The sequence below is a fragment of the Parus major genome, chromosome 2 (genome assembly GCF_001522545.3).
Source record: "Parus major isolate Abel chromosome 2, Parus_major1.1, whole genome shotgun sequence".
Classification (NCBI taxonomy): domain Eukaryota; kingdom Metazoa; phylum Chordata; class Aves; order Passeriformes; family Paridae; genus Parus; species Parus major.
Genome location: NC_031769.1, coordinates 15,353,627 through 15,380,174, shown reverse-complemented (window position 1 = coordinate 15,380,174; position 26,548 = coordinate 15,353,627). Strand labels below are relative to the sequence as shown.

Below are 26,548 nucleotides of genomic sequence, written 5' to 3'. Positions count from 1 at the left end.
CAGGTGCTTTTTAGAAGATACTCTAGGAAGGACCATTCTCCCTGACTGCAGAGTAGAGCACGTTTTTCACATATTCTGTCTTACTGGCTCAAGGGCTACTGCATGATCCTGTTTTGTTTAAAAGCTTGTTGTTCAGGACTCCACTTGAAATCATTCCTCTGTGACATATGTTAGAGAGGCCTGGCAATCTGACTATAATCTGGAATATGCATTATCCAAAAACCCACAGCACCAAGGAAAGCTTATGCTTACTAGTTGCTTATTGGTGGGGACATAGCTGCTATTTTATTGATCACATCCATTCGCCTCTGATGATTTCCATATTGCCATTTTACTCCTAAAACTGAATTTTCTGGGTAAGTCACTTGACCCTACTGTGCCTTATGGCAAAATTGGCCTTTTGGAGGATTTGAATCATCTTCTCCCTTTTCTCAAAAACTTCCTCCGCTGTGTTCCCCCATACAGTGATGTGATCAATGTACTGCAAGTGTTCTGGAGCCTCACCCTTTACCAGTGCATTCTGGATCAGTCCATGGCAAATGATGGAACTGTGCTTGCACCCTTGGGACAGATGGTTCCAAGTGTACTGCACGCTCCTCATATGAAAGCAAACTCTGGTCTGCACTCTCCTGCCAGAGGAATGGAGAAAAATGTATTGGCAATGTCAGTGGTGGCATGACTTCCCTGCCTTGGACTCCAATTCTTACTGAAGCTCAAGCATGTCTTGCACAGCAGCACTCAGTGTTGGTGTGACTTCATTCAGACCATAACAGTCCACTGTCAGTCTTCACCTTCAGTTGAACTTAGACACTGGCCAAATGAGCTATTAAAGTATGAGTTGAGTCTTGCTGACGTTCCCTGGCTCTCCACAAATCATCTCATGGATGGGGGTCTCAGAGTCCCAGTTGGTGTGGTATTGTCGACAGTGACCATTGTGGTAGCAATTGGGTACCTGTTGTTCTTCAGTCAGCTCTCATAAATCCCAGAACAGAATGGTCCTCTGACAGACCAGGCAAGGTATTCAGCTGCCTGATTTCCTCTGCCTCTAGAGCATCTATCCCAAATGTCCAACAATGCCCTTTTGGGTCCTTGAAATACCCTTTCTTCAAGTAATCTATGCCAAAGATGCATGGTGCTTCTGGGTCAGTCACAGTGGGTGGTTATGCCATTCATTCCCAGTCAGTTTCACTTAGCTTCCAGTATAGTCAGCTGTTGGGATCCCCCTGTCTCCCCAGAAATACAGATGGATTCTGCCCCTACATATCTTGATGGCATCAGGGCACATTGTGTGCTGGAGTCAGCTAAAGCCTTGTACTCCTGTGGGTCTGATGTGGCATTGGATCCACAAAATCCCATAGATCTGATTGTCCCTTCCCCCATCTGGCTGGGTGCAGGGCCCCTTTAGTCCTAGTCATAGGACTAGTCATTGCTCACTCTTTGTGAATATGAACTGGAGGTCCCTTCTAGAGCATCAGAAGTAACATCAGCTCTTCTGTCTGAGGACTTGCCCACTGATAACTGGAGTGGCATTTGTGCTGTTGTGGTAGTTCAGCTCACATACTTGTACTGCTAGTGCAGAGGTAGATTTTCCACCACAGTTCTTATGTCCTCTGTTTTTCCCACAGAAAAAAACATTACTTTGTTGTGTGTGTCTTCTCTATGGAGCAGGGAGGTGCTTGCTCCCAATAGCAGAGACTCTGGTCCTTACTTGCAGGGCATGGGACATTCCCTCACTGACTTTTTCAAGTCTGTCCGTAGTCTTGGACAGTCACCACAGCTGAGGTGTGGGTCAAGATGATCTTCACTTTGCTGGAGTTGAGTAGTCACATGAAGCACTACTCATTGACATTAATGCCAGTGACTTGGCGTATGACAGTGGCATGCTCTGTACAAACTTCTGCCACATGGATTGTGTGCACTGGACCTGATATGAATCTACAGGAGACTGCTCTTTATTTGAATCTCTGTGGATTACCTCCAGCACATCTGATTCACATCCTGGATACCTTTTTTCCATTGCATTCTACCTACTGGGGTGCCCTACTAGGTTGTCCTTGAGATAACACCTTCCCTCCTGCATGACAGGAGTCATGTCCAAAGGCTGAGAGTTTTGTCCTCTTTCCAAGTCCCTTTTCAATGCCCATGTCCCAGGACAGAGATCCCAGTTGCTTGGCTTCACTATCATCTAGTTTCATGTCATGGGCCATGATACAGTATTGGAGCAGCTAGGTCACCATGGGTTCATTTGACTGGCAGCTGAAATCTTTCTGCATATCTCACAACTCAGGGACTGGATGATTTTCATTGGCCTTTCCTCTTCTGCTGTTGTGAGGGTTCTCCTTCCTCTTCATCCCTCACTAACTGAACTGATTTGATCTTGGATTTCGTCTTCTGTGTGGGGGTGACTGCTACTGGCATGGGTTCTTCTCTGGTTCAGCTGCTGTTTGAGTTATGTCAGTGCCTGTGTGTTTTCCTCCTGTTCTCCCTGAGGTACTGTCTACTGTTGAAATATGTGGGGTAAAGACTAGCCACTGTCCAATACACTGCAATGATTTTTCTCCCCTCTGGAGATGTCACACCATCCTCCTTGAAAATACTCTGTTGCTTTACTGGGGTCCTGTAATTGTTCAGGGGTGAACTTCCAAACCATTGAAGCAGAGAATTTTCCCCCAAAACTGGCCCATGTTCTCCCACATTCCATGTTACTCGTGACAGTCCACCTGTGGGACAAACCTTAGAAGTCTCTCCTGACTCTAAAGATGGTGTGGACCACACTGATTCTAAACTTGGCAGAGGCTGTACTCAAGAGCCGTAGCAACAAGTCTGCACTTTTTTTAACAACCAAAAGAAATCCAGAATTCTGAAAAGCTGTTTTAAAAGGTCTGAAAGAGACAACGGGCATGAAAAGCTGGGGAAAATTATCTGCCCCTGTTTCACCATAGATTAGGTACAATTTAATGGACTCCAAGAGGCAGTCCCCAAAGGGTAAAAGACCATTACTGAGCACACATCCCAAATGATGTGTGCCCTAAATATCACAAACTGGTCTCCCACAATACAGCTACACAGCAATCCTGATCCCTCTCTCTCCCTCTTCTGAAGAAAATACTGTGGTGGGCACACAGAGCATATACAGGAATACATACAGGGGTAGGTGCCACAACCATGAGAACAGACCAAGCAGCACAGTAATCACTGCCTCCCTGCCTAGTGCAACAAATGCTTAAATCAAATTTGTTTCAAAATGCTCTGGTCAGATCTGATTATCTCAACCCTTTGTACCCCTTAGGGTGCCAGATAAGGCTATTGAGGTTTTATGATTGGTATTCCCCATGTTCATTCACTGCTTCCTCCCTTTCCCCTGTGACAGGCTAGAGAGGAGAATTGGAGGCACAAAAGGAAAAGATTGCAGGTTGAGATAAGAAAAATTTACTGGAGCAGCAATGAAATAACAAGTGAACACTAACAGCAACAATATTAATAAAAGAGTGTACAAGACAGACAAATTGTCCGTCTTGTACACCCTTTTATTAATATTTATTAATATTTAATTAATAAAATTACCCTGCCCCTGGAAATGAAGTTAGGTGGTATGGAATAACCAACCCTTCTGGCAACTCCAAAAATTAACCTTGTCCTGGCCAGAACTAGCACAGCTACTTAATACAAACAAGAAATACTTGAATTTCTACTAATATTTTTACAGGTTTAGGTTTAATTTTTACTTTTTTTTCAAAAACAGGTTTGTAGCTTGAATTCCAGTAGTAGTAACTTAAATTAATTTGTGTAATGCAGTAATGCTCTGAACAGGCATTTTACTCTGCATCCTCTGTGCTGTTAAATACCAGTTCTAATATGATGTACATGTCATAATCATAGAGATGTATTCTTTCATGACATTTTGTGTTTTGCTTTTGAGTTGTTGAACATCTCAGAAGATTGGAATGTTAGTATTAGGCATTATTCTTGCTTTGTATCCTTTCTCTAGGTTTAATAGAGTGATTGTACAAAAATACCTTTCACAGATACATTTTAACACATACTTAAAATACCTGCAGTAATACAACTATGAAATTGTGTCTCCATATTGTCTGAAAGAAATAACTTGGCTGTATTGTGTCAATGCAGTTCAGTGTGCATTTTTAGAGCATAAAAACTCAAACTAAAGTAGTTTTACAGACCTCATGGAATTCAGTGGTTTTGAGTGACATGTTTTGAGTTGTGTTATTCAAGAAATAATTGAATACCCAGGACTGGGTGGGTATAAGGTTTATTTTAAATGCATTGTTAGCTTTGGTTCAGTACATTTTCTGTTCAGAACTGCAGCATGGGTGAAAAGCACTGCCAGCTGTTTGATATTGATGATGTAATTTGATGGTCAGGTATTTGCTTATATGAATAAATAATACAGTATTGAATTGCTTCTTTACTTAAAATAACTTAATATTTACTGTGAAGACAAACCTAAATACATTAAATATGTTTTGAGATTAAGTGGTGGCAGTTGCTCAGTATTCTTATTTCATTTTGAAATAAGGGTGTTTTGTGTTCTGGGATTTTTTTAAACGGTTGTTTTTCTGGTAAGGTTCTCAAAACTGTAGGTAGCAGGCTTGTACATAAAAGTACTAACATGCCTCGTTGTGCTTATTTCCCTTGCTTTTGTCTGCCAGTGTATCTTGATCTTATTTGGACTATGACAGATCCAAGTTCAATTTAAATTTCACATGTTTTTGTTTAGTATGATAAGATTCTTGTTTGTTAGATGTGTCTTGACCTGCAGTTGTCTTAATGTTTACTTTGAACACTATAAGATTTTATACACAGTACTTTGTAACAAAAACTCTTACTAATGACTCGGTGTTTTAATGGTAACTAATATGTAATCAGCTGTCCTAGTTCATGTGTTACTGAAAACCATACAGAAATTTTGTAACTGGTTTTTCTTTTTTTCCTTACCTTCAATCTTTGTAACCCTTTTTGTCCGGTTTAAAGTTGTTCTTTAGGAAAGCTCCTGGTCAAATGACCAGATCCCTTCACAGACACATTGCAATCAACCCTGAGGAGACTGTAACTTGATATGGGCACATCTTTTTCAGAAGTTCACCTGAAACTCCAAAATATGTCTTTATGTCCAGGCTGTTGCATCCTTGCAAGCTTTCAAATTTGGATTTTTCAGCAGCTTTTTTGATTCAGATTTCTCAGCTACTTGTCTGGAAAAAGTTTTCTAGAGTATTTGTGACCTTTATAAGCTATTTACACTGTAACAGCATGGAAGCAGAAATCCTCTTCCCAGTGAGATTAGAAATCTTAGTAAAAAGATTTACACATCGTTACTCACTTCCATAATTTTTTATGTTTATTGTTTTAGAGTTCTCCAAATTAGTCTTGGAAGTTGCAGTTAAGGTTATTGGAACAGGAAAGCTGTTAGAAATTCTGTAACATTTTATTTAAAGAAAACAATACCTTTTCACTTCTTTACTAATAAAGTCAGCATCATTTTACTTTGACCATTTAACCAAATAAAAAAAAAACAAACACACCCTTAAAATAAAAGAACTTCTCAGCCCATTTTCCAAATTGATTTAGAATTTTGCCTGAAATGTGAAATATCCAGGTTGACCAGTTTGAGGTGGTTTTAAAACCCAGGTCTTCATTACTGTGGGCAAACATGCTGCATGAGATCTTGGATCCATAACTTTACATTCTGCAGCCGATTTCTTCGGTGTTCTAGAGGCATTAGTCTTGATGGAATTTGGGGGCGGTGGTTTCTGAGGGTTTAATGAGGATGAGAGAAGGGGGAGCTAAGATTAAAGTATGATGGTCCAGGTTTCTTAAAGGAAGGATATTTGAAGTGACTGATGGTACACCTATAGTAAGTTGAAATACTTTCATTTGAGAGATTTCTCATGGTATTAGAATGGAGGAGCAACTTTCTGTTAAGTGGAAGTCATATTTAAATTAAATAACTGATATTAATCAGAACAAATTGCCATCCAGTATAATTGAACTTAAGTACTCTGTATTTCTGTGGATAATAAGTAGTAATGTTTACTAAAATGGTATTAGTAAAATGAAGAGTATAGATCTTAATGCTTCAGAAGAAGCTGACAAGTTAAAAATTACTTGTGGGCAGATAAATTTTTAGGTGTTTTTCCACTCTGCTGTGGAGATGTTAACAGCACTGTTTTTACATTTCTAGTACAGCTCATTATCCTTTCTAAATCCTCAGCAGTGTAGCTGGATTTTGTATGATAGGCTTCTTGTACTGGTCACTTCATAAATGAAGCGTGGCTTTTACCCTCACCTCAAAATTGACACGGTAGCCTGTATGTGAAATCCATGGGCTTTAAGATTTTTGTTCATAGTATATTTTCAAAAGGAAGATTGAAATCATAAGTAAAGGTGTAGAATATCAGTGTAGGCACAGTAAAAGAAAAGATCAGTAAGGCATTTTTGGCCCACATTTGCTGAAAAAGCTATGGGAAAAAAGGTCCCATTTTTAATACTGGCTGCTTTTCATCCAGTATCTTGGAATTTGTGAAGTGGAAAAGTTGCGTGTGTGTGCTCATAATAAATTCTAGGTTCAGTTAGGGTGAATTGCGTTAGAAATCGGCTATCTTCAATTTTTGTTCTATTAATGCTGTGAGTTTTTTTCTTAAAATGGTAGTTAGGCATTTGATCTGAATTTAATGAGTATTATACTAGTGAGTTGTCAGGTTATATTGGGGAAAATGAAAAATACTCTCTGTCTTCTGTTCAGAGTCTGCATCTGTGGACAAGTCTGTATCCCATTCTTGCACAACTCCTTCTACATCTTCTGCTTCTGGACTGAATCCAACTTCTGCGCCTGCTTCATCTGCTCCTACAGTTCCTGTTTCACCTGTCCCACAATCACCAATTCCTCCATTACTTCAGGACCCAAATCTCCTTCGACAGCTGCTGCCTGCTCTGCAAGCCACCTTGCAGCTTAATAATTCTAGCGTAGATATATCCAAAATCAATGAAGGTAAGGATTCTTTAAAGTTCAAATAATCTCTCATTTACATACATTAGTATATTATTGGATACCAGGCTGTAGTAAATGAAAGCCTTATTTTAAATGAAAAGTGAATAAAAGAATCCCTAGGTAAAGTGGAGATTTTTGTAGCTTTTTTTTCCGTTACACCTTCTCAATATTTAAGGTTTTCAAATTAATAAACGTGGATGTACATGAGCAGTCTATTTGAGATTGGTGACCTGATCACTGTATCAGCATTTGTCTGTTGCACAAAATTTCGTTAGAGCTCTTTGTTCTTTTGTTTTCGTTCACTGTTCTTTGTTTTCTGTAGTTTGCTCTGCTATTCCATTAATGTGTGTTGCAAATAGTGAAACTTCTAGGGGTTCTTAAATCTTGTTGCCTAATAGCTTTTTTCTTTAGCATACCAAGTTAGCCTCTCTGAATACAGGTAGCATATCAGTAACTTTGCTAGCCAGTGAAATTTTGTGCAATTAATCGGCATGTCCCTTAGATTCTTGTTACTTCGGCTTAGTTTGTTAGAAGCCAGTTTATCATTTACCTATAGTGCCTTTTGCTGCAAGAGTGGGTATAGTTGATGCATTTTGTATACAGTTTTATCTAGTGTATCTGCATGTTACAGGTTACTGATAAAATGGTGTAGGATTTTTTGTTTGCTTCTTGTGCATGGATCACCAATTTAAACAGAAAATAAAATATTTACATGTAATGCCAAGAGTTGTCTTTAACTTTCTCAAAGTGCAATCAAGTAAGTGAAAGTATGTACAAAATTATTTATCAGAAAAGGCTGTGAATTCCTTCCTTTTATCAGCAAATATTCTGCCTTCATTCAGTACTAATAGGTGAGTAGGTCACTGGTTTCTTTTTCCTGTGCAGGGAGAAGCCTTTAAAACTGTAGTGCACTAGGTTATGCTAAAAAAAGGAGTATTACGGTTATGTTGAAAAATGAAGGGTCCACTCAACTCCAATTGTATTTTATTGAAAAGCTGCCTAGTGAAATTATCTCTTACCATATTTGAGCAGCAGGTTTTTATATCTTGGAACAAAAGTGTTCAGAATTGTTCTGATGGCATGAGGGCCTGGCAGTGTCCACGTAGGCAGAGTGACTTCACCTTGCACAGCAGGGCTGCCCTTACAGTGCACACAATTCAGAGTTATTCTGTCCTTATGCTGGTGAGTCAGGTTTTTCAGGAGTGTTCATGAGTGGCATGCATGTTCAGGAAGTATCCAAGAGAGCCTGTAGACCTTTTTGAAAAGGTCAGTTCAGAAGCTCATAGTTCAGGGTCTTGTCGTTTCATACTGCAAGATGCTCTTCCTGTATTGTGCAGTTGTAAAATGGTTAAAGCAATTGTTTCTTTTTACTGTGGGGGGATGACATGGGACAGTTAAACCCAGAAAAGTGGTTTTTATTAGAAGGAAGAAACACAGATTTTTAATTTGAAAAATATTTGTTTTCTTCTTGAACGTGAAGTCTGCCCCCCATCTCTTTCAGTGAGTTAAAGTGATTCTGCTTTTTGCTTTTTTAAAAAAAATGACTGTAGTGTAAGAAACCTTCACACGCATTCTGCTTACGCAGTGGCAAATTGAACAAATTTTCTCTTGCTGTTTACAAGAATTATTACTGATCCATAAGGTCAAGTGGAAACGTTAAAGTTATTTTTTAGAACATTTTTGGTAAGTGTGCATCTTAAAGTTCAAACTACTAAAGAAAGGAGCTGCTAGACTTCCGAGTCAGCTTGAAATCAAGTAACTGAAGAACAATTCAGGTGGATCTTTGGTCATAGTAGATACGGGAAATAAATCTGAAAGAAAATGTACCTTAAATGTAATTAGCCTGTTTGAACAGTTTAAAGTGGTGTTCTAGAATTGTCAGTAAAACAGAATGTTTGTTTTCAGTTCTAACAGCAGCTGTGACACAAGCCTCTCTGCAGTCTATTCTCCATAAAATTCTTACTGCTGGACCATCTGCTTTCAATATCACCTCCCTAATTTCTCAAGCTGCACAGCTGTCTACGCAAGGTATTCAGAGTCTTTTTTTCATTTACATAAATTTGTTACACAGCGTTTTAAAAAGGCTGATACAATTTTAGAATCTGTTTCTTGTCATATCTTTGGCCAGACGATGTGGAAAATGTTGAATGACTTCTTTTTACAAAGGTAGGATAAAAAATTGTTATTAACAAGCAGGAACCTGACAACACAACTAAGTAAACTTGCTTCTCACCTTTTAGGATTTTCTTTGTATGTTAAATAATTCTATATGAGTAATGTGAAAATTCTATGAGACCCTCTCAATTTATTCTGGACCAGAATTAGGTGTCCTTTAGCAGTATTAAACACAACTCTTGCTTACTTCAACGCCCATTTTGTCGTACTGTGCAACTGTGACTCTTGGGGGATCCTTTCTTTTTTTTTTTTTCCTCTTAAAAGAAAGTTTCCTCTGTCTGGTGGGGGACTTTTTTTTTTCATCTTCCAGACAAGATACTCTTTCAGGTACTTTCAATATATTCTGGCTTGTAACATAATCAAAAAAAACTTAAGTTCAGAAACTTAAACCAAAACAATGAATGAAGTCATCTTTCTGAATAGGTAAGCACTACTAATGGTAATTTTTAACCATGGGTGGGGAACTGTTGGTGTATGCTTAGAATGGGTTAATAGGTTTCTGTATAAACTGTTCATGCTTTCTTTTGGTTAAATCCACTTGAGCACTCTACAGTAGGAGTTGCAAATGATTTAAGTCTCTTCATGCGTAAAAAGCATTTCCTAATAGCTTCTTCTTTTCCCCCCTCCCCTGAAATTTTTTAAAGTGGGAAGTTTGGGGGAAATATAATTTGTTAGCTAAGGCTGTTGTTGAACATTTTGTTATTCTAGTTGTTCACAGTGAACATGTTTGTGTATCATCTAATGTGGCATACTCCAAAGTACCAAAAGAAAATCTAATTCACATTTTAGATAGGACATGGTTTTATTAAAAAGCAATTTTTTTTCCTTTACAGCTCAGCCATCTAATCAGTCTCCAATGTCTTTAACATCTGATGCCTCATCACCAAGATCATATGTGTCTCCAAGGATAAGCACGCCGCAGACTAACACTGTTCCACTTAAACCTTTGATGACTACGCCACCAGTATCATCCCAGCAGAAGGTAATCTTCTTTTGATTTATCCCATAATGTAGTAAGAAACCATTATACATAATATTAGGTATTGCTCCTATATATCCATGTGCTAACAATTGTTTACAGGATGATAAAATATGTACGTTATCTCTCCCAATAAAAACAAACAATTGGAAGCAACAACTTGATTGTATTTTGGCAGTGCAGCTCCAGCATGAAATCTAGTTTACTTTTCTTGAAGAAATTCTTATGCTGGCTTTAGATGCTCTCTGGCAATATTACCAAGGCATTGCTATTCTAGCATATTTAAATAGAAACAGAAACATACTTCAAAGGCAACAGCTGATACAGTTTTCTAGACTTAAGCAATAAAAGCTGTTCAGAATGGGAGAGAACTTGGGGAAATTGATGTAGTCTCAGATTTGTTTTAGAAATGTTCTAGGTGTTTACAGATCAATAACATAATGTCCCTTCCCCTTCCTGCCCCCTCACCTCTATTCATTCAGAATTCCTTCATTGGGTCAGTGACTAGGAAATAGAAATTGAAGCTAACATATAAGCTCCTGAGGTTCTTCCTGAGAAGGATGACTGTAGACTTCAGGATGAGACACCCCCACCGTCCTAAAATCTGTGTTGTTTATCACCATCCCTGCTTAGCTAAGGTGTCTTTTTTCAATTTTCTGCTCACAAATGCAGATGCCTTTGAGGAATACTTTTCTCTTCAGAACACACTGTATTCCTTATTATATTCAAAATGCCTCATTTTCTTTCATCAGATTTTTTTCATGGGTATGAAGAAAACAAAGTGATTCTCCCAGTTTCTTGTGATGACCAGTGGTGCAATGAATTGTGAAAGCTTCATGTGTGTACCAGTACTGGTTGTTACCTTGGTTTCTGCCACTGGATTGCATCCTCAATCTGCATTCACATCCCATAGCTAGGTGGCAGGTAATGAAATTATCAGGTGGCAGGGTTGAGATATTTGTCACTTCCAAGTTCCGAGATATGAAGAAGAATCTTATGTACTGTCAATAACTGGAAGTTGATCTCTTCTGGTCTCTACAACCCAGAGATTGTTAGACCCAGAAGTAACAAATTTTGGTTCAGCAGCAGATACTTTGCCAGTTCAGTAGGGCAGGAACTGTCTTTATGTTACATAATACATAATACAGTTCCTGTATTTATGTAACTCAGCTCCATGAGATGGGAACTTGGGCGGTGATAGCTCCAGTGTGAGCATGTCTGTTTTAATAGCCTGTTGGATATGTCAGTCAGGCTAGCTTGTCCAGTTGTACAGTTAGATGTAAGTTATGTCTGATTAAGATGTGGTGCTGTGCCAGGACACAGTTGGTTTTAGAGCACATGGGCATAGAGCAGACAAAGCTGAACTTCTCTGTGCAAGGGGAGCCCAGTGCCAGATGCACAGGTATTTGAGCTGGCTGTGAGACCACAGTAGTCCCATTGGCACAGTACTGTTGCTTAGGACTGCTTGAACATGTTGGTACTGCTTCCACACTGAAAAAGTGTGTCTGCCTGCAGTGCTGTGTGCATGTGACAGCTTGGGGGTCACAGACTCTGGGAGCTTGGGTATCACTTTTTGCCTTTTAGCTGTGCCTGTGTTGTGTGATCAGAAACTGTTCTGAATTTCTGCAAAATAGCTCTGTAAAGCACTTTACACAGACTTGTCAAGCTCAATGAGAATGGTGTGGTTGGTTGGTTTGTTTTTAAATTTGTTTAGCCCTTACTATTTTTCTGTTTCTGGTATATGTATTTACAGTCTTTGAAACACTTGGAAAACATAGAATAGTTGAGAGGTTTTGTGGTACATTTGTCTTACAAATCCCACTTTTTCTTCACGGTCCTTATTTTTACCAGCCAAGGAGCTGGTTACTTTACCAGTTTGGATCTGCAGCATGATTCTGTATCTTTATCAGTTATTTCTGATGGACTTCCCTTTTGAAATTGTTCTGTTTGTACAGCCTTGATGGTTTAATGTCTGCTCACACGCTGAGCAAAATGCAGGCATTAGTAGCAAAGTTCTTCATGTCATATATTTTATAAAGGTACTTGTGTAGTCTGTTCTCATAAATCAGTTTATGAACTGCTATTGTTTCAGCCCCCTCAACTGTATAGTTCTGTTTATTTCAACAGCAGAGTGATCTTACAATTATCTTCCATTTTCCTTTTAGTACCATGTGCTTTTTGTGTTGTACTCAGAAATTTTTAGTATATGCCTAAAATAATCTAAAAAACAGAACACATTTTCATTTTGATGATAATTTTAAAAGGTGACTTTTCCTTTTAGACATACAAGAGTTTGGATTTGCATTAAGACATTCCCCCCCACCATGTATTTAAATGAATCAAGTTATGTTTTGAGTTGACTTTAGCAGATAGTGTATGACTTATCATCTGTGGTTTGTCTCACAGAAGTCTGTTTTTGAAATAGAGAATTTCTGGAGGTCCAGGTGACCACTGGTTAGTAATCTACATTAATGTGAAGTTAGCAAATTCCAGACAGGCTGGACAGTTTGGGTTTTTTTGTATTTATGGAACCCTAGAAGCCATTTTTCCTTTGCTCCCTCCCTTTTCTCTTAAAATTGTTAGCTTGATTTTGTGGAGTGGAGGATAAATTTTGAAGCTGAACCTCTCGTACATATTTCAAAATTGACTGAGGTATGCAAAGCATTGGGCGAGATGAAGTATCTTGAATTTCATTTGCTGTAAATTGGACATTACTATATTCCTAAACTTCTCATCCTGACATAGTTCAGAAATTCGCAGAAAAGACTGTATCTTACTGCTGGTATCTTAATAGCTTACGTCGAATGTGTACTACAAAGTAAAAGCAAGAAGGTACTGATAACTATTTTTGTAGTCACTCATGAGTGTAGAACTTCGAGAAAAGGGAGTAGCAAACTGATAAATATGCTTCTAATTTTCTTTTCCCTTTCTGATAGAGATGTTTTTAATATGCTTGTGATGTAATTATGTTCTTGACACTGTGTGATGTATTTTCAAGTAGGGAACTCTGAAGTTTGTACATGAAGATTTTATTAGGGTAATGAACAACTCTTCTGAAGTTGAAAATTAGCTCAGTGCTCAGATGGAAGATACATTCAAAAATCATACTGAGTTGAACTGTTTTGCCTAGTAAGCTTGCACTGTTTTGAGAAGTTACATGAGTCTAAATTTGCTTCTGTTATGTCTATTAATAACTCCGTCTTAGTAAAAAAAATCTTTCTGTCACAGCTGTGGAACTAGATTTTTTTTTAAAAAGAACACCTTGTGAAGAGAATAAAAATTGTGTCAACAAAAGGCCTTCTATCAAAAAACCCCAGAGGTGTTGAGATTGTAATCTCCTTGGTTTTCTACACTTGGTTTGTTACACTTGCTCTTTACTGTGGAGGAATGCTAATGAAATTTTGAACTTTCCAGGTTGCTACTCCAGGTGTTAAACAAGGACCAGCTTCCCAGGCAGCACCTCAGCAGCCAGTAATAGCTGACAAGCAGGCAGGTCATGAACCTGCCTCTCCACGAAGTCTTCAGCGTTCAAGGTATATTGAAGTGCTTCTCTATTCTGTCGTTAGTTTTTTATCTGCATTCAGTGTGTGTTGTGTATGTTGCAAATAATGGACCCTTCTTTGGCCTGTTCATTGAACATGAGATTTACCTGCTGCTACTGAGATGGTGCAGCTGAGTACCTCTGTTACATAATGTGGTAGATTCTCCATTTTTGGGGTAATCATTAGACCATTCTCACAGAAGCAAAATGGAAGTCATAGTTGTGTTCTGTCACTCTGGTGTCAATTTTTCAAGTGAGTCCTTGTATTTCAGAGTTTGCAATTTCTGTCTCTGTGCAGTTATGGAATCTGTGATTTGCTTAGTGTTAGATGTTTGTCTTGCCGTAGTGTAATTTGATTTTGAAATTAGCATGATTTTTTGGTTTGTCAGGTGATTTTGCTGCTCTAATGAAAAACATAAAAAATTAAATAAGTTTCACAAATGCCTTTCCTTGGCCAGACTATTTTGTCAACATTGCAACTTACTCAGATGTTGCATGATACCAACATTTAACCATTGATTTACAAGGTAGGTTTAGAATCTGTATCTTGTTTAAATTTTTCTTTTGGGAAGATGGACTCTTCAGTGTCAGATGCTCTGCATTTTGTCACGTTGGTTCCAGGGGCTGTAACCAAGGATGTGTCTTGAGATCCTTTTGTGATGGGGTCATGGTACACATAGAACTGTGGCAGGAAGAGGTTGACTTTTTTAGAGGTTCTGTAAATCTACAGTTCTTAATAGCTAGATTTTTAGAATGATTGAATAAGGTGGATGGTGTGGTATGGTATTAAAAAAACAAACAAAAAACCAAAACCCAATACTCTTGATTTGTCAGCATACCTGAGGCTACATTTGGTGCTGGTTTCCAGATGATAAAATAGTGAAGTCTTTTTATCTGCCCTTCTGGGACTAATAACAATGGGGACCTTTGTTTTCTTTGTTGGTTTTGGCTGTTTTTTTGGGGAGAAGGGATTTATTTTGTGTTTTGAGGTTTTTGGGGAGTCTGGGTTATCTGTTGTGTGCTTGGCAGTCCTGTCCCAGAAGCTGGCTTCACTGGAGACCCTGCATTATTGACCAGTTTGAGGTTATAGACACAACCAAGTCACAAGTTTTGACTTTTTAATTTAAGCTCTTTTACAGACACTTGATTCTAATCTTTGTCCGATTACAAGCCTATAACTCATTTATCTCTTTTAGGGGAATAAAGGCAAAATGTCCAGCTCCATCCCTAGTAATTATGAATGGTGCTATTTAAATATTTTTGAATTACAGTGCCAAAGATTTAATTACACTTTGCAGCAGGCTAGGCTTTTTTATGAGGAGTGGTGAGGTTTTGGGGGACAGCTCTTAGTCACAGGCCCTTTTGTTCTTTCCTGTGGGCTTTTCCCCACAGGAAAATATCTTAAGAAAGATAGTCTTATTCTTGGAAGCCTTTACTGTGGCTTGGAGCCTGTGTGAGTTGATGCTGATGGGCATTTGCCTGCTGGTCCCTACCTCACCCTCCCTTTGGGTTACATGGCTTTGTACTCCGGCATGACCCTTACCTACAATGAATTTAGGGATCTGCTGTCCCTCTGCAAACCATTGCTCCATGTGGCATCAGCGTTTTGCTGGAGGAGGCTGAGTTTTCCCCAGCAGTGCTGAAGCAGGGGAGTTGTGCAGGTAGCACAGTCCCATGGCTGAGGGGGAGGCAGCACAAGGAGGCAGTGTGCAGGCCAGGATGAGAGATCCTGAGGCAGTGTTAGTATTGTTCAGTATCCTGTATTTCTTACATTAATACATGTCTGTGACTCTGCTGTACTGTGTGTTGTGAGTTCATGTGATTCAGTTTGCTTTGGAAATGTCTCATTTGCAACAAGTCCTGTTAAGGAATAGGTGACTTGGAAAAACCTGTGTGACTGGTATTTTCTTCTTTTGAGTGCAGTGGAGTTGAATGAAAGTGGACCAGCTCAGATACTGATTTACTTACCTGCAAGAGATTTGCTGCGTCCCGGCAGTATGTCTGAATTGATATGGAACAGATAAAATTGATATGGAACAGATAATTCTTTGTAGGTGAAAGCTGTTGGTTGGATTGGGAATTGCTCTTGGGAGCTAATGTCCTTTACTTTTATAGGAGTGAACAACAATTTAGAAAACTGAGCTGTGGACAGATGGTCCAAAATCTTTTTAGCTCTGTGAATTAAGGTTGCATTTTTCTCCAGCTTAAATACAGATTAATTGAGCAGAAGTTAATCACGACTACATTTCCTTGGCTCATTAACAGTTTTAAGTGAATGGAGGTAAAATTATTTTTGACTTGTTGGGGTAGAAACACTGTGTAAGAAGAACTGAATAGCTATTGCTAACTTTAAAAAAGTGAACATTTCAGCCTTTTAAATTGGGAAGTTAACACAATGCAGGCATGTAGTGAGTTTGTCTGTTACAGATTGTTCCAAAGATGTTCCATGAATTTTGGCTGCTTTAAAAATGATACTAAACGAGTGCTTCCATAATTAATAGTTTAATCAGGTTGGTAGTTTCTTTTTATTTTCAGAGAGGACTGAGGCAATTTTTCCTTTACCTTGGGAAAGTGCTGTGAAGGGAGGTATTTCATTTTTTGTAGGTTATAAAATTCTGATGTTTGTAGTAGTGTATTTCAGAACCATTCTTGTACCCTTGTTACAGATATTTTTGACTCTCTTACTTCTGTTACTTGTGGCATAGTCAGTCTTTAACTCAGCTAATGCAAGTATTTGCCTTTAGTGAAGCATTTAAAAATACTGTGGTAGTTTAGAACAGTCATTGCTGCATTCGTAGCTCCCCCTGCTGCTAACATAGCAATGCCTAGGATATTTTGTGACACTGTGTTTTAGTTGTAATTAAGATACAACTTTATTTTTGAGAAGCCCATAGATTTTATTTATTTGTATTCTTGAAACATTTCTGATGTGTTAGAGTGATTTTTACTGATGAAGTAGGAGCAGAAGACAGGCTGATAACTGAAGAGTTGGCAAGTCGTAGGGGGAACTTTAATTCTAGTAGAACTAAAGAGTAAATAAGGTTATGCCTGAATTCTACTTAAGTTAATAAAAGTAGCCTTTCTCTTCATGATCACCATGCTGATGCTAAGTGAATACATTGAAACTTAGCATAATTTACTTTGGAACAGAATTCTAGTTACGTTTTACTTTGGTCTCAACTTAGAGTAGGAATGGCAAGGTTGAAATACTAAGGGCATTATTTAGGTGATTTTTTTTTAATATCTCAGATTATCTTCCAATGTTTGACTGCCCTTAGGTTGATCTTTTTTTAGCTCATGTCTAATTAGAATTTCCCTTGTTGCAACTTGTCTCTCTGCCTCTTGTGCTCTCACTGTGCATCTCTGAAAAGAGTCTGTTCTCCCCAAAAGTAGTAAAAATGTGTAAAAAGATCCCTCAATCCCCTTACCCTCAGCCTTCTGTTTTTCTGACTGAATAAACTTGAAGCTTCTCCTGATACAGCGTGTGCTTCAGCCCTTTAGACATCTGTGTGGTCCTCTGCCACATTACTTTGCTATAGCAGTTTAATTCTTGTCTGGTTTTAGGCTGCCCACTACACAGTGCTCCAGACACTGTGAATCTCATAAGCTCTGAAAAGAGAGGAGGAATTGCTTTTTTTTATAGGGGAAGTGCTTCATCCCTCTTGTCAACTTGGTGACTCTCTGGCTTTGTTCCAGCAGGTCCATGTCAGACATCCAGTTTGTTGGCTGTAATTCTTAATGCTGTAATTCTTGGCAAGTGTGAGTTGATTAGGATAAATATCTGGGCATTGGACTAGAAAGATAGTCGCATTTTTTAAGGATGTTTTCAGTCTTCAAGGGGACTGACAGGTTAGGTGATGAAGCAAAAGTATTTTAAAATTTGGTTTTCCTTCATAATACTTCTTGCCTGCAAATGATGTAAAGTTTTAAGAAGTGGACTGAAATTATGGCTTGTTTTGAAAAGCTTCTGCCAGTGGGAGAGTTGTACTTAAACAATTAGTGCTAATATTTCTTAGCATATGTAGTGCCAGAGAACGTTTAACTGTGAGTTACCATTACTGTTGATGGTGAGTATGTTCCAGTAAAGCAGCCAAGTTTGGTAGCTACAAACACACTGCTCCTGTGATAGTTCTGTTCCCCTGAGTGCAGTAAGTGAGGATACATAGTGTCACACAACTACGTAGGTTGTGTTTTGACATGAGTAGTAAACTCCTCAAATCCCATATGGCTGTATTTTCAGATTAGGACATTGGACATTGTTGTGGCAAACCTCTGTTGAATAAACCTGTCTGACTCCCATCTGATACATCATTACTGAAAATCTTGTATTTGCACCTGTTTGAAAGAAGATCATACATGTACATAATTTCTACCCAGCAACATTTAGACATAGCTTACATCTCTGGAACAGCTCTCAGAGTTAAAATCCAGACAAACACAAAACCCTATGAAACACAAAAACCTCCTGTTACATTGTAGCACTCACACATTTCCAGTAAAACTTACAGGTTTATAGAAAGGTGGGACAGGTTTGGTCTACCAGAAGTATTTCTTTGTGGTTTGAACACTATGTATTTTTGTGCCTCGAAGCAATGAATTTTCAGCGTTCATTTCTCTATAGGTTCACATATGTTTTTAAATGCTCACTTTCTTTTTTAAATTCTTTATTCTAGTAGTCAAAGAAGTCCATCACCAGGTCCAAATCATACCTCTAGCAGTAGTGCATCAAACTCAACACCTGCACCACAGAATACATCTGTACGACCCACATGTTCATTAACACCTACGCTAGCAGCACACTTCAATGAAAACCTTATAAAGCATGTTCAAGGCTGGCCTGCAGATCATGCAGAAAAGCAGGTGAGTACTTTGCATTGTTACCTTTAAGAGTGCATAATGTGTATCTTAAAATTTGGGTTTCTTACTCAGGTTGCTTTTTCTAGGAATTAAAAGTATTAAAACCCTTATGCTTGTCCTTAGCCAGAAGAGAGCAGAGGGAAGAGAAATTACGCCAGACCTGCAGGTTTTATGTGTGTTTGCCTTTCAGTGGTTGAGTATTTTAGTCTTACTTGAAGTGTCAGTACTTTTGAAATTCCCTCAGATGAGTAGCTATCCTTATAACCGTTTTCTTACTTGTAAATTGCTGTTGAAATTTGCAGAGAACATAAAGTTCAACATATTTTTTCATAATGATATTTTGATTATGTGAAAAATTTTACAAATTGGGTAGAGTTAAACTATGAGACTACTCCACAGTTTTAGTTACTGACTTGTTAGTTCTACTCAGTGAAAAAGAAACTGCCTTGTTTGTAAATTGATACAGAGTACTCAGACTGAATTTTGGGCTGTTTTTAATGAGAAATCCAGTAGAACTGCCATCCATATGTTACAGATAATTGCATGAAGCCTATTCTGTTGTAGTAATACAAGGAAACTGGATGCATGTCAGCTGCTTGGAATGTATTACTCAAAGGAACTCAAAGGTTATTGAATCTAGTTCAGTTCTTTCCACAGGCAGCCCTATCTGATGCAGTCTAGAGTAATAATCTTACTTAGCCCAGTTTATTTCGGTCTTTTGAAGAGTTATTTCATGCTGGCACAAGTCTGCATTGGAGACTTTTGAGTAGTAACTTGCAAGATGACTCTTACAAGTACAGTCTAAACTGAGACCCTGTTAGGATTCTTGCTTCTTTTCACTGATTTTTGTAAAATCAGTTTTAAAACATTACCAAACTGTACTGGCTCAAACACTGAGCCATTGCTATGGAGTGTCTTTAAGGAAATGGCGTAGCACAGGTGCTTATGTATGGCCTTGATCCATGGTTTTGAAAGTATTACTTTCACAATGTGCTAAACTCACAAGTACCTTAATATAGAAAACAGATTTATGCAGTGCATAGGTTTTGGGGTCTTTTTTCCTTGTTGGTAATAAGAGATCACAAAACTCAGCTAATGCTAGGCAGTCATGTACTCAGTTGGGTACTTCTCCTTTGTGCTACGTGCTACATGCTGTGTTATTCTGTCTGCTATTTCAGATGATTTCACGTGGTAGTGTTGTTTATAGACAGTTTCGAATAGTAGCACTTGAGGCACTTTAGTGAGATACTTGATATGAAAGTGAATGAGAGGATAGATGCAGTATGTAGTGAAGAAGATAAAACAGATCAAAGTGGAAAGACTAAAAATGCAGTGCCTTGGTTTTTTCAGATAGCAGCCAGATATATAGTGTAATTTGAACTTAGGGCAGAAGAGCATATGCCAGAGTAAACTGAAAAACAAATAAGTAATGAAATCAGAAGAGTCAGGACTCTTCTATCAGTCACATACTCAGGTATGTGCTAAAGCAGTTAGACTTGAAGAAATGTGCTGTGAGTAGTTAATAGCTACAACATTCTTCAGTTACAGCAGTTACCTCACAGAACTCATAAAAAGCACTTAACATGGAAAACTGAAAAACAATTCAATAACTGGAGTTGTGCAGAGAAGACATGGGTAATTATATCCTACTGGAGACCAGGGTACTCCTGGATGTTAACAAACTCCAGAAAATTAAACTTCTAGTGTAGAGAGTTAGAACACAAAATGCTGCTTTGAACTGGAGAAACACCAAAAGTTGATGAAGACCTGTGCTAAATAATATTATTTTTGGGAAGGAAGATTAAGCATACAAGTATCTAAGCAGATGTGGTTAAATCCCAGGAGGCAGCTAAGCACCACACAGACACTTGCTTGTTCTGCCCCAGTTGGAGGGGGGAAATAATTAGGCAAAAGTGAGAAGTCAGGAGTTGAGGTAAAAGCAGGTTAAATAGTCAGAGGGTGGGGGAAAGTGATGCAAAGGCAGTCACTACCAGCCAGCCAGTGCACAGCCAGTTCCTGAGCCATGGCAGCCGTGGAACACTGTCCCCCAGTTTTACTGCTGAGCATGACACCTTGTATGATATGGAATATCCCTGATCAGTTCAGGTCAGCTGTCCCAGCTTTGATTCTTCCCTGCCTATTGTCCACCCACAATGTATTTGCTGGGTGGAGAGAGGGGGTCAGAGAGAGACAGGGGGAAACCCTTGATTCTGTGTAGGGTCTGCTTGGAAAAAGCTAAAACTATTGTGTTATCAGCGCTGGCTTGGTCACAGATTCAAAACATGGCACCACGTGGACAGCTGTGAAGAGAATTCTTTCCATCCCAACCAGACCCAGTGTAGCAGAGGATAACACTGCTAAACAGTAATGCTGTAGGGAAGGCTGTATTTCGAAACAATTTTTTCATGTGCCACGTGAAAGAAGTCCTGTTCCTTATTGCAGTGTAATGCACAGGGCCTCAGAGTAATTATACTGGTCTTCATGGCGCTTTTGAGAAGTTCTCTGGAGTCATATCCAGTTCAGAGATGACACTTCAAGAAATGCACAAATTGGGAATTGGATAGGTCATGCTCTTTAAATTTACATTTCTGCTTGTCTCCAGCTGACTAAGTGGGAATATTAAAGTAAGGGAGTCAGTCTGTTAGAGAACACCTGAAGAGAGTTGCATAGTGTTTTTCATCAGGTAGAATGTAGCTGGAAAGAAGATGGCATTCAGATATTTTTGTCACTAAGGCTTAATTAGTTGGGAAATTTAAGTCTGGCGTTGGAATAATGGTTGGAGGCTTTGAACTACTTGAAAAAATTATTTTAGAAACTCCAAGCCCTGTCATGTACTGTCTTTCAAGATGATCAGGTAAGCGTTTGTTAGGATTAAGAAAGTCTAAACTATCCCTGCCTTAGTACAGGCGTGGGTAGACAGTTTCTGGACAGCAGTGTTGTTTATTTGTGATTCAGAGTGGGCTTTTGTAGAGAACTTAACGTGCTTCTGATTTAATAATCCCTTTTGAAATTAGAGTGCTTTGCTGTTTCAAGAGACACTCATCCAGCAATTCTCTGGCTACTGCCAGTTGTTTCCAATGCATGATTCAAAATTCTAACCTTTATGTTTAACCACTGCAGGCATCAAGATTACGTGAGGAAGCCCATAACATGGGAAGTGTGCATATGTCAGAAATTTGTACTGAATTAAAGAATTTAAGGTCTTTAGTTCGAGTATGTGAAATTCAAGCAACTTTGCGTGAGCAAAGGTAAGTGTGTGCCCTGTGCTTATCTTCAGTTTTCAGGGTGTTACTAGAACTTCCATTCTGGCATTATTTTGCATTAGTTTTGTTTACTAATGACTTTGTAAGTGCACCAGTACTTGCCATGTTTGCAAGCTGTCTTCCCTGTGTACATTCTGCCTGTTTCTCTCCACTAAATAGAACCAGATATGCAATTTCTGTATCTATTTTTACTCACACAGAAAAGAAATATCTTTGTAATGCTTTAAGGTTTCTGCAAAAACTTGATTAATTCATAGTATTTCAGCATGCTTCTAGAGTATCAGCCTATACATAATGTATAGATCACATAGTTACACATCTGCACAGTTTTTCCTAATCTGAAGCACTACAGTTTATATGAGAGATTCAATAGGTCTGAAGCCAGAGCAAGTTTGAAAAGGTGTAATTTACATCAGAAGCTAAGGAAAAATGAATGTTTTCTTATAGCAAAGTAGATTTTGCTTCTTAAGTCAGTGAGAACAGGTGTCTTGTGTATATCACTGAAGTGATACACAGCCACACTTTTGAATACTTTTGTGCAAGATTGGAAACTATAATCATAAAATACATGCTCAAAGTATTCACCAGTAGTCATGATTTTGTATCTGCTTTCATACTCGGTTTCCTCTTTCAATGATGTTATCCCAGCTATTAAGTCACACTACAATTTGAATACAGTGCTTCTGATTTACTATTTGAAGCCAGTTTAATAGCATTGCGTGCTGTTAAAATAGCTGCATTTATTCTAGAAGCTCTTGCATTTTGGCAGTTAGTGGAACAATCCGTTATAAGCAGGCTATAATATATTTGTAAATCTTTCCTGATAAAGAATTGAAAATACCCATTCTTTCTGAAGCTTTATTTCATAACTTCACTGCATGAATTATGATTTCTGTAGTATATTTAATGAAATGTTTGGTTTCTTAGTTTTCATTTCCTAAGGTGTCATTTGACTCTGACTGCACATTTAATCTGAAATAATATGTCAAATATTGTTGTTCATCTTATTATATAGTACCTTTTTTCTTGTACACTTTATATCCTTAAACTGTCAATGGATAATTATTATTATGACTTTGAGCCTATAGTAACATATATCTTTTATTTTTGCTGCAATCCCAAAGATGTGGAATACAAGGCATAAGTAACCAAGTTGATGGGGGAGGCTTTCCCAAAGGATGGGATTATCAAAATCAATACATTTAAATGATGATACTATTTCTCTACTTCTGCACAGAAGAGTACTACTTAAATTTCTTCTAAGAAGGAACTTCATCTCTAGACAAAGCACATGCATTGTTTGAATCATAACTGACAGCATGTGAAAAGGCACTTTTCATTGACTGATGTATTTTATATGCCCATGCCTTGAAGCTAAATGTTCTCTTTTTGGTGTGTCTGTATTAATATATTATTTTCCAACTACTTTTCAATAGAAAATTAATTTTTAATGAACTGAGCACATATTTGTAAAGTGTTTCACAAAAGTGCTGAATTAAAGGTTTTTCTGCATTTATTGAAGTTGCTTCAGACTTCATAGAATATTTATATAAAACCTAAACTCTTCCTGAGTATTTTCTTATTTCAGTGACATGTTTGCATTACACTTCAGCATCGTGAAAAGTGGTTTCAAAATATTCATTAAAAATTCTGGGAAACAGTCCTGTGAACCAGATGTTTGTTAGTCACAGTAATTCCTTATGTCAGTCAGAAGAAAAAAATGTATAAAAAGTTGTGAGCAATGTAATTTATTTCTAAGCAAGGTGTAGTTGCAACTTTTTTTTTCTTAGATGCCCTTTAATGATGCACCTAATATTTCTGAAATTGGAGCTTGCCATAATTAGAGACTACCATTAGCCACAAATACTTAAAAAAAAAGCAAATGAGAAGAAAACTCACTTTTTAAAAAAAAAAAAATGAGCACCTTAGGTTGTTTTACAGTCTGGAAAAACTGCATGACACAGGCATAATGCTATTCTCGAGATTACTCAGTTACTTGGCTTACTTGCCAGCTTTTTCTGGGAGCAACATTCAAGTGAAGAGCAGATTTAAACAAAACTGTGTATCAGTCATAATAGAAATAGATCAACTTAGTTTTTTGAACTAAAGTGTCAAATGCACCAGGCCTCTGTGCCATCTGCATTTGGCTGTAGATTATTAAACAGAATAGGAATCAACTTGATATCTGAATTTTTTTATGGGGCTAAGGAACTTGGTATCTTTCACTGAAATTGTAGAAGTACTTGTGTACTTATTTAACATATCTGTATAATGGAAATGTTTATACTAATTTGTTTCTTTTCTCTTGCAGGATACTATTTTTGAGGCAACAAATTAAAGAACTTGAAAAGCTAAAAAATCAGAATTCCTTCATGGTGTGAAAAGTTGTAAACAATTGCACATGGTTTTGAGTACAAGAACTATTAAACTGATGCCCAGTCTTAACACTTTTGAGCTGCATTTGAGTAGACTTTGGACCGTTGAGCTGGGCAGAAAAAAAAAGTTGACATGGGGAAGGGGACAGGAGGGAGTTCAGGGGAAAGATACAAGAATGATTTGTAAAACCCTTGAAATGTAGATTTCTTGTAGATGTATTCTTCACGTTGTAAATATATTTTGTAGAGTGAAGCCATGGGAAGCCATGTGTATCAGAGCTTAGACATCCAAAACTAATCAATGCTGAGGTGGCTAAATACCTAGCCTCTTACATGTAAACCTGTCTGCAAAATTAGCTTTCTTTTTTTTCTTTTTTTTTTCTTTTTTTCTTTTTTTTTTCCTTTTTTTTTTTTTAGTTAATTTATCATTCAGAAATTTTTCATTTCCTGAAATTCAATGCAAGCGCCAGGCGATTTGTGTCTAAGGCTGCAACAGTTTGGGCAATGTACAAAATACCACGAAACAACTGTTTCCACACTTGCACCGAGTCGAGAGCAGTGCTTCTCCATTTCTGTTTTACAGAGAAATGTTTTTCATCTTCTGTGTTCCATTTCCCTGTGAAATCCTAAATCTGATTTTATCAGCTTTTTAATGCTTCTAATTTTCTCTTTTCTTAAGGCACTGTTGCTATGGCACTTTTTCTATAATCTTTTCATTCCTGTGTACAGTAGCTTAAAATTGCAGTGATTGAGCATAACCCACTTGTTTGTATAAATTATTGAAACGTATTTCCATTTGCACCCTGTAAGAATGGACTTAGAGTACTGCTGGGCATGTGTGCTGAAAGTACATTACTTGCTCAAATATAAGGAAATAGCCCAATGAACATGTTAACATGGTTGTGGGAGGGGAAAGAGGAAAAAAAAAAGCTAGTCAGATGTGAATTGTATCTGTTGTAATAAACATGTTAAAGCAAAGAAACACTGGTTTTCATTTCCTTTGGTCAACACATTAAAATTTGGTCTTTTTGGGGATTCTTTATTAGAACTGTTCTTGTTGAACATTTTTGTACTTAAATAATTCCTCAAGGGAGGTTTTGTTTAAAACTTGTAAACAGGAAAATATGTATAAAATATTTAAGGAAATATAAAATTCAACAAGGATGATTTAAGACACCTCCCCAACAGTTGTCATATGTTAACTCCTGGTTTACCTGTCTTGATATTATGACATTTCATTTCGAAGGATGTTTGTGTTGTAGCTAACTGTTTAAGTCTGGTGCTGACTGCTGTTCTTAACCATCACAAAACGCTGAATTTGTGTAATTGGAGCAACTCACCGTTTGAAAATGGTGGAAAAGCTCAGCTTTGTATATTGTTTCCTAAAGTATATTAAAAATAAAAAAGAAACTATTGCTACTACAAAATAAACGTGACTTTTTCTTTGCTTAAAAGTGACAGAAATCGTGATGGCAGTACTAGTTTAATTTTGTAGAGGTGTATAATGTCACAGCAGTCTGTTAAGTAGAAAGGATACTAGGAGATGGATTAAAAATACCTTAGTGATACACGTGGTGACATGTGAACATGTGATGTTTTGTGTTTTGTTCCTAAAAAATACTTTCAGCACCAGAAAAGGTACTCGATTTTTGTGTTGAGTGAGCTTGGACTGACTTAAAACCAGGTTTTCATCAGTGGAAGCTGAATGCTCTGACAAAACATTGCAAATGGAGCAAGTTGAAATACCTAGCTAACAACATCAGTGGGAAGTTGGGACAGATGAATGTGTAATTATTCCTCACTTTTTAACCCACTATGTTCTCTTGTGTTTCATATCATGCAAATGATTGATTTTTCTCAGATAGTGGGAATAACCTTGAATGAAGTAATTTGAACATACATTGTTTCTGCATTTTTAGAGACCCACAGCTAAGTGACAAAATTCTTCCTTTGATATTTGCCTTGCATCCTGATTTTGGAAGTTGCCCAAGTGTAGGGAGATGGCATGTGGAGTGCTTGGGTGTGCAAGGGATCTCTAACCAGTGGCTGTCCTTAGTTTAGGCATTTTGCTGTTCAGTTACTTGCTGAGATGAAAATGGCTTCTATCTTAATAGATGTGCTGGGTCTATTTTCCATGAGCTTATTTTGTTTCCTTTTGCTTGTTACAGTGCCCTCTGTAACATCCTGTATCAATGAGCTTCAGAAGTTAATTTTATCTGTAGAAAATTACTTGGGATAATTTTCTTTAAACCTCTGTTTTGAATTAATTTTCTTATGTTTAACTACTGCCTGTTGATCTTACAGTTTTGCAGAAGAGTACCCTTTCCAGCCTAAAAAGGAGTAGTCTGTTTA

The 26,548-nt window shown here is 37.8% G+C and overlaps 1 protein-coding gene across 3 annotated transcripts in view; it reads left to right on the top strand.

The window, feature by feature from the left end:
* Positions 1–25,627, top strand: part of WAC (WW domain containing adaptor with coiled-coil) — a 57,947-nt gene extending 32,320 nt beyond the window's left edge. For 2 of the 3 annotated variants that reach the window (XM_015617671.2, XM_015617672.2), the window contains exons 8-14: positions 6,761–7,006; positions 8,912–9,034; positions 10,015–10,163; positions 13,575–13,693; positions 18,375–18,561; positions 21,679–21,806; positions 24,133–25,627. In XM_015617671.2, the coding sequence (XP_015473157.1) occupies positions 6,761–7,006; positions 8,912–9,034; positions 10,015–10,163; positions 13,575–13,693; positions 18,375–18,561; positions 21,679–21,806; positions 24,133–24,202 (1,022 nt within the window). In that variant the 3' untranslated portion in view covers positions 24,203–25,627. The remainder of the gene's footprint in view (positions 1–6,760; positions 7,007–8,911; positions 9,035–10,014; positions 10,164–13,574; positions 13,694–18,374; positions 18,562–21,678; positions 21,807–24,132) is intronic. The other variant, XM_015617674.2, reaches the window with a different exon arrangement.
* Positions 25,628–26,548: the final 921 nt, after the last annotated feature.